We start from the raw sequence: 14,536 nt of genomic DNA, 5'->3' as shown, positions 1-14,536 counted from the left end.
GGTGGGGGAAGAAACTTGAAGTATCTATTCTAGATTCAGACATTAAATACAGAGTGGGTGATCATGAACTTACTCTAAAGGGTAGAAAATTTAAGTCAGGCACTGTTAAACTGCAATTCTTAAAACCCTAGGGGAGCTGTCTGTGAAGTTATCAGGAGTCTAAAATTTGTTTCAGTACCTACAGTTTCTATTTTGAGTTGTAATTGAGTTTTAATTTCTTTATTAAATTATCTGAATGTCATTTTCTGACAACTATACTTAGAAAACTAATAGCGGTTTTTTTAATCTCTTAATGTTCACCTTGGAGTCAGTCCATAGTTTTTAAAGGTAAATTCTGCTATTCCAATTTATAACCATAATCTCAAAAGTATTTAAGTACTCTCAAAGTACCTACCTTGCTAATTCCATAAAAACTAATGCATCTCTAAGAGACACAGGCATATCACTGCTTATTTGATTTGTTGGTGGTTTCTGCAGGTCTACAATAAGCACACCATCTTCTTCTCTAAAAACTTTCATTAAAACAGCCTTGTTATTTACCATTTTCAAAAATTCTACTTTAGCTTCTTCTCCCCAGCCTTCATTCTGTGGAAAAAGTAAAATTCCGATGTACTTAGTAATTATAATTAGTGCTAATGGTACAATACTCTGGATTTATCTTTGGTTTTGTTTTGTTTGGATTTGGCTTTATACAACCAAAGACTGCAAACGAGCAAAGGGACTCAACCATAGACACTAAACAACAGCTATGGTCACAAACCCAAGGTCGGTGCTTATGTATGCACAATACATGGATTTGTGTGTGTGTGTGTGTGTGTGTGTGTGTGTGTGTGTGTGTGTGTGTATGAGCTCTATGCCCAATATGGGGCTTGAACTCACGACCCCAAGATCAAGAGTCACATGTTCCGAGCCAGCCAGGTGCCCCTAGACCTTTGATTTTATGAACAGTCTCAAGGTGTTCATAAGCTATTGTACTTTAGAATTTAGTTTCACCTCTGAATATTAATACGAAGATTATAAATATTCTAAAATAAAACAAGTATTGCATAGTTTTTTTTCTCTTAAATGACAAATTCAAAAGGTAATTTTGAAAGTATAATGGGAGCCATGTAATGCAATCAAGATATCTGTAATCATCAGTTAACTGAGTTTCCGTTAACTAGGAATATAGGAGGTACATGCTACTTAAACAGTAAGGATAAGTATTCACTCATTTAAAAAAATTTTAAGTTGATCTTTGAATCTTTAAGTCCCCCCCACCATACCTAAAGTAAATTTTAAGAGTTAAAACTATACATTTCTGGTGTTAAGTTCTTCATAGATTTTAAATATTAATCCCTTATCAGATACATTATTTGCAAATATCTTCCCCCATTCAACAGGCTGCCTTTTCGTTTTGTTCATGGCTTCCTTTATTGTGCAAAAGTTTTTTATTTTGGTGTAGTTCCAAATACGTTATTTTTGCTTTTGTTTCCTTTGCCTGAGGAGACATATCTAGAAAAATGTTACTCTGGCCGATGTCAAAGAAATTACTATGTTTTATTTAGGACTTTTATGGCTTCAGGTCTCATATTTAGGAATTTAATTCATTTTGTGTTTCTTTTTGTGCATGGTATGAGAAAATGGTCCAGTTTCCCAGAACCATTTATTGAAGAGACGGTCTTTTCCCCATTGTATATCCTTGCCTCATTGGTCATAGATTAATTGATCTTATAAGCATGGGCTTATTTCTGGGTTCTCTATTCTGTTCCATTACTATTTTGATTAGTATAGCTTTGTAGTATATTTTGAAATCTGGAATTGTGATACCTCCAGCAGAGCTGTTGAATCGCTCTGTTGTATACCTGAAACTAATGTAACTGTGTGTGCCAACTATGCTCAAATTTTGAAAAAGCTACATGTTTCTTTAAAAATAAAACCTCTTTCTAAAGGTTATAAAATTAAAGCCAACTCAGAAAATGCCAAAAATTACAAAAGACAAAATTTAAACCCATTTTACCATTTTGAGGAAAACACCACGTGTGATATATTTCCTTTTACTTTTTATTTATTCATTCTTCCAAATATATGTTGAATGCCTACTATGTGCTAGGTAATCTGCTATGTGCTGGGAATACAATGATGGGCAAAGACACAGACTCCTGCTTTCATAGATTTCATAATAATGTAACAATTTAACATATATTCTTACACACAATTCCTGTCTTGTAGGAGTTGTTGAGCCTTGCTGGGGAATTGACAATGCAAGTAAATATGCAAGTACTTATGCTTAAATATTTATGAAATTTTTCCTAAATACTGCAAAGTAATATGTGATATGGGCTACAACTAAGGAACAAAGTGCCACAAAAATAGTAAAGAAATGGAAACTCACACTACACTATATTTAAAAATTTTTCTCTCCACATCTGACTCAAATTTAGTGGTTTATTTGGATATTTCATCTATCATTCCATGCATATATGCTTATTCAACTCAATTTCCCACTAAGAATATTTCTAATTATGGAACCTGAAGTTCATTTCCTTTTTTACTGGCACTGATAGTTTATTATGCAAAATGTACTTACAAGACAATTGGTGCCTCGAACTTACACTTTGCAATCTCACTGGTAATACATAGCTAAAATTGGAATATTTAGCCCCCAAAGAAGAAATAATTTAAGTCTCACTTACCGAATTCTGTGGAACAATGTCTTTCAATGAGCATGGCAGTGCTAACGGCTGGATGTCTTTCAGCAGCTCTTCAATATACGGTTCAGACTTCCTAAGAACTAGGCATAAGTCATTTATTACTATATGCTGCTCAGCAGTGTGTTCTGATCTTGCGTGGGTATCACCAACTCTAGAAGAATTCAAGTGGTATTTATTGAAAATAATACTTGAAACACAAATTTGCTTTCCTCCATAAAAGGTATGCATTTTTTTAAAAATATAATTTACTGTCAAAACAGGTATGCATTCCTAAGGATAGTCTCCTTAAGCTGAATCTTCCAGAAAGTTATACTCTGATTCATACTTACTGCATAGCTTTAACCTAGTTTTTATAAGTACAGACATTGATTTTTCTCTATAGAATTAAATCTCAATTGACTTAATCTGAATTGTCTTTCATATTTCTATTTGGCTTAAATTTAAAGGGGATAATGATGTCCTCAAACAGAAATCTATTTATTTATAAAGCTATGGCCATTAGATAGTGACCATTTTATAGTTAATAGTGGTCCTTACTATAGAAACATTTTCAGTTTTTTTATTATTTTATCATTTTTGTTTTATTTTCCTAGAAGACTGACAGAAATATTTTTGAATTCCTACGGTTAGACACTATGCCACTTCAATATGCACTGATAAAATTATAGAAGTCTGATTTAAAATTTTACTGAGTCATCCTGCAGCTAATTGTAATACTTTATTTAAAGGAAATACTTCTGTGCATCATTCCCTGGTTTGAAGCAACACAGAAAAGTACTTAAGTTTGGGTTACATCAAAAATCTCCTTTTACTAGCTCCTCACCTAGTAACATTGATAAATGATAATACCTCACTAATTTAGTAATTAGTAAAACAAATTATAGAGCCAAATTATATGCCCTAGAAGTGAAGAAAGATAAATTACTCCTCTCTATCCCCATTTTCAATTTCCTTTATTCTTTAGTATCCCACCCCCATGATCAACAGGCCAGAAACATGTAACAACTATAAAACATCATACCCCGTAACAATTAGGACTTCAGAATTTCCAAAATCTACCATGAATATTTGTATTAGTGCAACTTCACGGACTGAGAATTTGGTTGGACTACAAAATTTTCTAATATTTTCACTTTCTATTGGAATTAATTCAGTGATAGTTCCTCGACACCACATTCCATTTTCAATACTGTTGACAAATATTCTTGCACCTAAATAATGAGGAAGACAAATCATTATCAGTATTTATGGAGAAAAATACCTAATAAGCTCTAACTTATGAACACATATATCAGTTTCATCACGAAGAAATCTTAATTCATTTATTTACTGAGGACATATACATGTCAGGTGCTATGAAAAAAATAAAGGTAGTATACTGTGATAGTTTCTGTTATATAGCTAAATAGGGAGCTAAAAACAAGGTTAGCAGTCTCTTATTGAAGACCTATGTTTTATGAACTATACCAAAGATGAATGAGACCATCCTGCCATCAAGAAGCTCAAGAAAGAAAAAGAGATGGGCAAATGACTGTACTTACAACAATAAAAATTTTCTATCCATGCGTGTGCACACATAGATGTACAGATATATAAATGCTGAAATCTGTAAAATACTTTGGGAGCATAAAGGAAGAAACAATTACCTTCTCTTGATAAAGAGGAATGAAAGTAAAGAAACAATGAAAGGCAGTATGTGACATGCCAAAATTAAATACACACTGGGAGTTCAGAGAAGGGGAAGATGAACCAAGGACATAGCAGCAGAGGAAGACCTTAGGGAGAGATCAGATGAATTACAAATTAATAACCAGGAAAAAAGGTCAAGAAAGAAGGAGGCCTGAATTTGAATGCTCACTATGATCTCAGTGATGTTCTCAGTACATTACATTTGAATTTACTTACTCCACACAACAACCCTATGGAGACGGTGGCAAAGAGGTAGGAGGAGAATCCAGGTAGTCTTAGAGTCCATCCTCTTAACAACTAAGTTACCTGAGATAAACTGGTAGATCTGACCACTGATTATATACAGAGGGATCCTGTATAATCCCCTCTGGACATGCTAATAAAAATAGGATAGTTGAGAGGCACATTAGGGCAACCTTTTAATTTTAGTTCTAACCAAAATGTTTATTTGGCCTAAAGATTATCATCAACCTTTCTCTTATGTCGATGTACCACGTAACCAATTATTTTGGCTTAAAGATTATCATCAATGTTTCTCTTAGGTAGATACACTACGTAACCAATTATTCTTAGTTTTAAACTATACACTATTAAACCATTCTTTTAAGTTTATTTATTCATTTACTTTCAGAGAGAGAAAGATAAGGCACATGCGTGAAAGGGAGAGAGAGAGAGAGAGCGAGAGAGAGAGAGAGAGAGAGAGAAAATCCCTGCACTAGTGCAGAGCCTGATGTGGGGCTTGAACTCCTGAACCATGAGATCATGACCTGAGCCGAAATCAGGAGTTAGACACTTAACTGACTGAGCCATCCAGGAGCCCCAAACCATTCTTTTTTGATAGGTAAGTTAAAAGACTATTGAAGACTGTTGTCCTTTGCAGTGACGAGCATATGTAGGAAAAAGGAACAAAAGGATATCCTCCTGAAGTATCATTTCACATTTCTTCCCTTATCACTCATTACTCAAAATATAGGTACTTAAGTCATGCAAATTTATTTGCCTTGAAATAATAATTGTCCTTAATTGAAAACAATGAATGACTTTTTGGCTTTTTTAGAAAATTTTCTGAATCTAAGCTGAACTCTTTCGGACATGTATTAAATTTTAGAGAATTACTTGTAGCCATAAAAGTTAAGTTTAATACAACATTTCTTTCTTCTTAGATACTCAACAGTTAAAAGTTATCTAAAGTTAAAAATTACTATTAATTTTTGTCAGAAGTATACGATAATCCTAATTTTTGAATATTCTGAGAAGCTACACAGATAAGCTGAGAGTTAGTCACACTTTTAAAGTACTATATAACTAAACAGGTAATACTTTTTGGTATTATACATAGGCATTGATTGCTATTAATAGATGGTTTTCTCACTCTGTTAATAAATCAAACAAATAATAGCTTCGTCTTATTATAATCAAATTTAGTCAATGTATTATAAGGAAAACATTTGCAATAAGACCCTAAATTATGGCAAATTACACAAACCCTCAGTGTGGGTACCCTCAAAATATACTACCCTCTGTGGGGTCCTAGGAAACAGGTACCGGTGTTCTCCTGCATCTCATTTAAGTGTTTAATGACATCCTCAATATTCACATGTGGACAGCAAGGGACTAATAGCCATAGTACAAGGAATCGTGTTAGAGGCGAATTTTCCCTGGAGACAGGGAAGCAAACTACATAACCTGCGACGGGCTTTGTAATTTAAAAAAATAACTCCTTTCACTCTGTAATTGAGGTTTTATATATACTTCACTCAGCAGTCAATATTTAGCTAACTTACCTAAATAAAACTATATCACTACAAAACTTTTAAGTTTATTTTGAGAGAGAGCCAAAGAGAGCACAAATAGCAGAGGGGCAGAAAGAGAGGGAGAGAGAGAAACCCAAGCAGACTCTGCACTGTCAACGCAGAGCCTGACACAGGGCTTGATCACACAGACTGTGAGATCCTGACCTGAGCCGAAATCAAGAGTCAGACACTCAACTGACTAAGCCACCCAGGCACCCCTCTTATAAAACTTTTATGCTTCTGGAACAAATCTGTATTATAAAAGGTCTATAAGGGTTAGCCTATAAGGGTTGGCCAAATACTATATAATATTTACATAAACTTGATATTTTAGCTTGGAGTAATATTTCATTACCTAGCTCCAAAAGGTCTGAAGGATCAAGGTGTAAACTCCTATTGCAAAACTGATCGACCTTCTTTTCCAGTACTGTTGCATCTTTAATTTGTGAATACTTCCGGACATAAAAGTGGCAAGGATGTATTACATGGCTTACAAAAACTAGCTCTGGAGAACCTAGATAAGAATATTTAACCCATATTAACAAATCATAAGTTAGGAATGAATTCACAAAAACTGAATGCAATATCCTCTAAAAGAATATTAAGTGTCTTGTGGCATTGAAAACTCTAGAATACTTAAGCCCCACAAAAAGAAGTCCAAACCCAAAATAGTAACTAGACTGATAAAGTTCCCACTATCAACATTAAATCCTTTAGCATAACCTGAACTGCAACTATTTTATTTTACATGCCAGGTATGTTAAGTGGAATTGTAGTTCACGTGGTAGTTAGATGCTGAAGTCAAGATATGCTATAACTCTATCATATTACAACAAAACATCAGTTTATTTATGGATATTTTGGAACTCAGAACTCCACTGATATAAAATAGACTTCTTGCATATCCCAAAAAATCCTGTTTATACTATATCCAAAGAACTAATAATTAGCTCATAGATACTCTGAATCACAAATCTTACCTGGCTAGAAAGGGGTGAAAAAACATCTGGGCAAAGCCAAATACTAAGCACCATTTAGGGGAAGAGATATATGTTTTGGTGGAAGCTGGGGGTGGTAGTGAGGGTAGAATAAAAGAAAAAAATATTCTGTTTACAGCAGTAATGAAGCCAAGTGTAGCTACCGAAAAGATGTTCAGAATATAATGTTACAAAAAAAAAAAAGGAATTAAAAGAACAGTGTGCACGGTGTGCTATGTTTTTGTATAAAAACAAGTTAGAAAAATCATATATGTGTATTTGTATATGCATAAAGAAACTGTGGAAGGGAAAGAAGGACCGAATGAAATGGGAACAGTTAGGTAAAAATTTCACAGTATTTTAATATATAATTTTTGAACAATGTAGATGTTTCATTTAGTAAAAATGTTTAAAACTCAAAAACTAGGAGGAGTGGAATTGGAGACAGTCAAGTATAGACAGATGATAAAAACTGAACAAATGGATCATTTTAACTATCCAATACAGATCACAAAGAATAATATCCATATTGAATATGGGGTAAAGAGATAAATATGTGTAACTGGGGAGACAGTTGACAGAAGTGTTATAAATTTCAGAAACATTTTTGCCAATAACAGCTAAAACCTTTAATATTCAAAAGGAAGAAGTTTTAGTTGATAGTAATATTCATTTTACTCACTGCCTTCATACTACGTAAGAGTTACTTTACATACAGCAAACTCCACAACATCAAGTTCAGAGTTGTTAAAGTACCTGCTTTTGATCCAAAAGCGGAAGATGATTTTTTCTGAAAAGGCTTTTTTGGATCTCTAGGTGTTTCCACAAGATAATCTGTGAAGCGTGCTTCATCAAAATAGGAAATAAAGGCAATTGTACTAGTTTTATTAAGTTGACAATGGTATACTACTGTTTAAAAAGCTGTACTTGAATTGGCAAAATACTGGAATGGTAAGACTCCTTGTTATCAGTAGGTAAAGTCATAATAGATTTCCTAAATCACTGAGATTTCAGTGATAATAATACAATGGAAACAACTGAAAACATGCTCCTCCTTTTTTTTTTTTTTCATTCAAAATGTCATTCTGCAGAATCAACCAATGAAACAGACTCAGAAGTGATGGATAACAGATCTCTTAACTCACTGAGATTTCAGTGATAAAAATACAATAGAAACAACTGAAAACATGTTCCTCCCCCTCCCCCCCCCCCCCCCCCCCCCCCCCCCCCCGCCCCGCTGTTTCATTCAAAATGTCATTCTGTAGAATCAACCAATGAAACAGACTGGGAAGTGGTGGGTGGAAGAGAACTAAAATGGAACTTGAAAATGGTCCTAAAGAACACCAGTAATATAACTACACAGTAGTAGTAGTTAATGGGGAGAATACAACATTGTAAATCTAATCAAAGTATTATGATACATTGAAATGTTACAAAATAGATGCTATTATATTCATGACAGATTTTATTTCAGATTATGTAACAGGTTATATCTTTAAAAAAATTTTTTATAACAGATTATATCTCAGAACAAAGATTTAGGAGAAGCTATTCTTTAAGGACAAAGACATGAGATCGTTTCTACAAGTATCTTCATTTTTTATATAAGGTTTATGTGTAGAACACCAAAAAGTCAAATACTTCAATTAAACCAAACATTAAATTAACATCTTAGAGTTTAGATTATTGCATTAAAAATAAAAATTATCCTAACTCTGGAAAATGTGAAAGCAGGGACAAGGAATCAATGGATGTTAACTCATAATGAAGGAGGTATAAGATAACAGCACTATGTTTCTATTAAATATAGGGACTAATTTTGTTTCTAATTACAGACATATTGTTTCCTTGCTTTTGTATTTTCACTCACTTTCCAGGTTTTCTTCAATAATTTCTTCAATTATCACATCAGGGCTAGATCCCATCTGAGGCAGAACAGTAATGGTTTTAGGGGATGCTGTTGCAACAACCTCTTTCTGTGGCTGGAAATCTTCTGCTTCTAAATGCACATCATTGGTTTCCCATTGCAAAGAACATGGTGGGGCTTCATTAGTTAGGAAAGACACGTCAATCTTTTTCTTTTCTTGTGATGGGTATGTATCATGACAAGAAAATTCCTTTTTATGATTATATTGCTTTTGAACATTCTGTTCCATTTCATTTTCTTGGGGATTACGTCTGTTTAAAAAATAGACAAGTATTAAGAACACTTGTAATGAGCACTGAGTGTTGTAAGTATGTGATAGATCACTAAATTCTGTACGAGAAACCAACATTACACTGCATGTTAACTAACTGGAATAAATAAAAGTTTGGAGGAAAAAAATACATAGGCATATGGCTACTTTAAATTGTTTCATAAATTTTTTGTATCTACATTCAAGTCATTTCCTATTCACATGACAGTTAATAAGGTGACACATATAGGAGTGTCTGGGTGGCTCAGTTAGTTGAGCATCCAACTCCTGGTTTGGCTCAGGTCATTATCTTGTGGTTCATGAGTTTGAGCCCCACATCAGGCTCTGTGCTGGCTGTGTGGAGCCTACTTGGGATTCTCTCTCTCTCCCTCCCCTGCTCATGCTCTCTCTCTCAAAATAAATAAACTTAAAAAAATACCATGACACATATAAAAAGGTAAAGCTGTATAGGTGCCTCAGAAGTAGCTTTTACATAGCCTTACTGATGTATAATTTGCATAACATGAAACTCAATCATCTTTACTAAATTTACAGTTGTGCAACCATCACCATAATCTAATTTTAGAACATTTTAATCTAATTTTAGAACCCAGAAGGAACTTTTGCCCATTCCCAGCCCTAAGCAAACCTAAGGTTTTTTTTTTTTAATATGAAATTTATTGTCAAATTCGTTTCCATACAACACCCAGTGCTCATCCCAACAGGTGCCCTCCTCAATGCCCAGCACCCACCCTCAATTCCCTCCCACCCCCCATCAACCCTCAGCTTATTCTCAGTTTTTAAGAGAAACCTAGGGGTTTTAAAAGGTCAACAAGAGGTATAATCAATGAGAAGCTGAAGGAAAAAGTTGATACAGTCATGTCATAATCTTCTAGTCCTAAAAAACAGTGAATATAGGCTTAAAAAATCATTGTGATTTGGCTTAGCTGTTTGATTTTAAATTATGGTTATTTCTTCTAATTCCCTAGCTTAAAAATAAACTATAGGAAACAGTGAAGGGTACAATCCTGAACAGATCATTAGAAATCTCCACCTAGCCTCAAAACCACCTTTAGTCTGAACCCTTTGGGAGGTATTATTTGGTAGCCACTAACCTACAGCTAATCGTTTATATGGTTGACTCCATGTTTTTCTATCTTCTTCACATATCCACATAGATTTAGGCTATCAAATCTACAAGTATAGAAATTCTATCAAAGAAATGAGATGGAGTCTCAAAAAGCTTGTCTTTTAGTTAACCCATTACGAATTTAGCTTCATCACAGATCATCACTGAGAAAACATTTTAGGGCTGGAAGCAGACCGTGTTCTACATGGAAGACTACCTGACCGTGAAGGCAAGGAGATCTTTGGCACCATTGGCATGTGGCCCAATGCCAAGAATAATCGCGACCTGGACTTCACCATCGATCTGGACTTCAAGGGCCAGCTGTGCGAGCTGTCCTGCTCCACTGACTACCGGATGCGCTGGGGCGGCATCCGGCTTCTGCCACCCTGGCCGGGCTGGCCCTGCACGGGCCCAGGGGCTGCAGCATTCTTAGGCAGTTTGGGGGCTCCCTCTTCCTTTCCTTCCCTCTCTCAGAAGGGGGTTTTAGGGGCCTGGGCTGGGAGGAGGGGGCACATCGTGACTGTGTTTTTCGTAACTTATGTTTTGATATGGTTGCATTTATGCCAATAAATCCTCAGCTGGGATGGGTAAATAATAAATAAATAAATGGCATTTTAGGGGTGCCTGGGTGGCTCAGTCGGTTAAGCGTTGGACTCTGGTTTCAGCTCAGGTCATGATCTCATGGTTCATGAGTTTGAGCCCTGCGTTGGGCTCTGGGCTGACAGCACAAAAGCTGCCTGAGATTCTCTCTCTCCCTCTCTCTCTGCCCCTCCTCTGCTCTGTCTCTCAAAATAAATAAACTTAAAAGTAATTTTTTTAAATAAAAAAATAAAAAGCATTTTAGAAATAAGAACTAACAAGGCCAATTAGATTCAGCAATGACACATTATCTGTTTCTTCCAACAAAAGGTATGCTTTGAATACACGTTGAATTCAAAAGATATGTATATCTGAGGATATGTATATGTACACAACTTTGCAAACCACACATTCCTTTTTATAACAACTCTCATTTGACCTGGGATATTTAACACTGTCCACCAAGTCCAGTCTCAAACTCCTCCTTTGACTTCTAGAGCACCACTTGCTCCCATTTGTTCTTCAACCTCTGCCTACTCCTTCTCAATCTTGTTTTGTTTTGTTTTGTTTTTGCAGGTTGCCCTTTTTCAGTTTTAAAATTTAATATTTTTCCAAGGTACTGTCCTTGACTTATGTCAGTACCTACTCTTACTGGGCAAACCCATTGTTTAATTACCACCTGTAATAAGTAGAAGCAGATTACAGTGTACTTTCTCTTAAAACTAGGAAAAAATTTAAGACTACTCTGAATTAAATTTAAAATCAAAACAAGATATATGCAGACTCTTAAAGAGACAGAATAGCTTTTGATACTAAAAATGTTCAATAGTGACAATATTCAAGTTATGGAAATATCTAGAAGAATGCATTCATTGCAAAGACTGATGATTATCCATGGAAGCACAAAAGTAAGGTCACAGACAAATATGGTACAGGGCTCCACACCTGGGGGAAGATGCCCTGAGCTCAAGGACTGGCACTCTAGACCTCTGGCAGGGTCTTTCCTCTGAGGTAAGAAATGTGCTATCTAAGCCTAATGCTATTAAGCTACTTGATTAATCTTTTCCCCTTTATTCCAAACAAGACTGCAAACAAAGAAATTTTTGATAATTTCGCTTCTTAGGCCTGTCTGGACTAGAAAAGAATCCCAACACAAGTATCCTAGTCCCTGTGGCAATTGTATTTTTTTTTTTTTTAAGTTTATTTATTTTTTGGGACAGAGAGAGACAGAGCATGAACGGGGGAGGGGCAGAGAGAGAGGGAGACACAGAATCGGAAACAGGCTCCAGGCTCTGAGCCATCAGCCCAGAGCCCGACGCGGGGCTCGAGCTCACGGACCGCGAGATCGTGACCTGGCTGAAGTCGGACGCTTAACCGACTGTGCCACCCAGGTGCCCCAGGCAATTGTATTTGTCCATTAAGTTAATAAGGTAGCATTCTGGCTAAACTGGCATTCAGTTTTGTGAATTTGGCTTACAGGAGTTTACCTGGCTTAAAGTAGATCTGCTCATGTCTGTTCCTGACCTTTTAACACTGTGGGCTAAACTCTAGAAGGTAATGAATGTGATGCTCCCTGAGGGATGATTTCCCCTGGACACATACCACTTAAAATTGAATGAACTTATTTTCTTTCGGTGGGTTTCTAAACCATCTGTATTCTGACTAATCCTAAACCTAGAATCAAGTTCAAGACCTTTTCTTAAGTTTTAGCACATGTAGCTAACTGCTCTCTGGACATTTTCCCCCATACATCTCATCAACAACAGTAACTCAATATGTCTACTATCCCCAACTCCCAAATTTTCTTCTTGTAGTCCCAATCTTGGTGAATACCAATCCATCAACTTAATCACCAAAGCCAGGCCTGTAAAGGATGCTTCTTTTTCCCTCATTTATCACACTGAACCAATAAGTTTTATCAATTTTCCCTACTTAGCATTTGTCACATCTATTGCTCTCTAGTGATACTACCTATGTTTGGTTTCTCATCATTTGCTGAGACTATTGATACAATAGCCCCACTGATCCTTCAGCCTCTAGGCTCATACTCCTTTCCAAATAATCCTATAAACAGCCACAAAAGTTATCTTTTTAAAATTCAAACTAATTATTTTATTTTCATGTTGAAATCATCTTTTAGTGGTTTTCAACTGTCTATAGCTGTGCTGTCCAATAGAACTTTCCATGATAATGCAAGTGTGGGACTGTCCAACATGGTAGCTACTAACCACAAGTGGCTACTACTGAGCACCTGAAATGTGCTAGTACAATTAAGGAATCCAATTTTTCAATTTTTTTTAAGTAATCTCTACGATCAACGTGAGGCTCGAACTCATGACCCCAAGATCAAGAGTCACATGCTCTACCGACTGAGCCAGCCAGGCACCCCTCCAATTTTTTCTTTTAACTTTGTTTTAATTAATTTGTGCTTAAATTTAAATGGGCACATGTGGTTAATGGATACCATATTGGATAACATGGATGTAGAAAAAAAAAGTCCAAACTGCTGCACAGCATACAAAGTCTTCAGGATTTAGCTTATATGTATCGTCTACCAAGTGAAATTATATATGCAGTTCCCTGAATGTAGTATGTTATCTCACGGACCATACCTTTCTTTCTGTTATGATGCGTCCCTCCTTTTTGATTGCCCTTCCAATTGTTAGTCATTTTTCATAGATAAAATTTTCCTTTTCCCAAATCGATTGTTACCACCAAAAATGGACCATTCCTTTCCTTTGCATCTCCATTAAATTCTGTATATATTACTATCATAGCAATTATTCACTTTATTGTTTACATATGTCATCCTCTACTTATTGTAACTTCTCTGACATATATAATATTTAGCATGTTAGTGCTTAGAACAAAATCAGTGTTCAATCCTGTCTGAACGAATGAATCTCAAAGATAACTTTCACATATATATCATTTAATACTGATTCCAGGTCGTTTCATTCTTAAATATCTCACACAGAATTTAATGGATAGAAACCGTTGCCCTTTATATTATTTTACAGCTTTTGAATCATACATAAAACACATCAATTTTCCTGTCTCTTAGGTAATTTTTCTGTCTCTTAGACTCTATCAGATATTAATGGCATGTTGCCATTCTTATACTTACTTTGTTAAGCTCTCAAATTCAATCTTTCCCATATTGTTGAACATACAGATGATCTCACTACAATTCATATTCAACCTGAAATAAAACACTAGCATGTAAGTAAATGTTCTAATCCAAGTTTATTACTTTCTCTAAAAGTCAGCTGAACTGAACTACTACTTTCTATAAAAGTAAACTATTACTTCCTATACTTTTACTATTACTTTCTATAAAAGTCAGTTGCTGACATTAAACTCTAAAAGACAGAACATTTTTAAATGCTCTAATACAAATTTGTTACTTTCTTTAAAAGTCAGTTGCTGACATTAAAAACCCTAAAAGACAACAATTTTTTTCTTTTTCCTTTTTTTATATTTAATTTTTAAAATTTAC

General features: G+C 35.1%; 1 protein-coding gene across 2 annotated transcripts in view; it reads right to left on the bottom strand.

Moving 5' to 3' along the window:
- The window catches only part of RNF17 (ring finger protein 17), a 115,029-nt gene that overhangs the window by 69,415 nt on the left and 31,078 nt on the right, over positions 1 to 14,536 (bottom strand). For both annotated transcript variants that reach the window (XM_045443759.1, XM_045443764.1), the window contains exons 9-15: positions 14,165 to 14,239; positions 9,023 to 9,330; positions 7,909 to 7,998; positions 6,531 to 6,689; positions 3,715 to 3,904; positions 2,676 to 2,844; positions 395 to 585 (exon numbers count right to left, since the gene is read on the bottom strand). In XM_045443759.1, the coding sequence (XP_045299715.1) occupies positions 395 to 585; positions 2,676 to 2,844; positions 3,715 to 3,904; positions 6,531 to 6,689; positions 7,909 to 7,998; positions 9,023 to 9,330; positions 14,165 to 14,239 (1,182 nt within the window). The remainder of the gene's footprint in view (positions 1 to 394; positions 586 to 2,675; positions 2,845 to 3,714; positions 3,905 to 6,530; positions 6,690 to 7,908; positions 7,999 to 9,022; positions 9,331 to 14,164; positions 14,240 to 14,536) is intronic.

The sequence above is a fragment of the Leopardus geoffroyi genome, chromosome A1, assembly GCF_018350155.1.
Source record: "Leopardus geoffroyi isolate Oge1 chromosome A1, O.geoffroyi_Oge1_pat1.0, whole genome shotgun sequence".
NCBI classification, from domain to species: domain Eukaryota; kingdom Metazoa; phylum Chordata; class Mammalia; order Carnivora; family Felidae; genus Leopardus; species Leopardus geoffroyi.
This window is presented reverse-complemented; position numbering and strand designations above follow the sequence as displayed.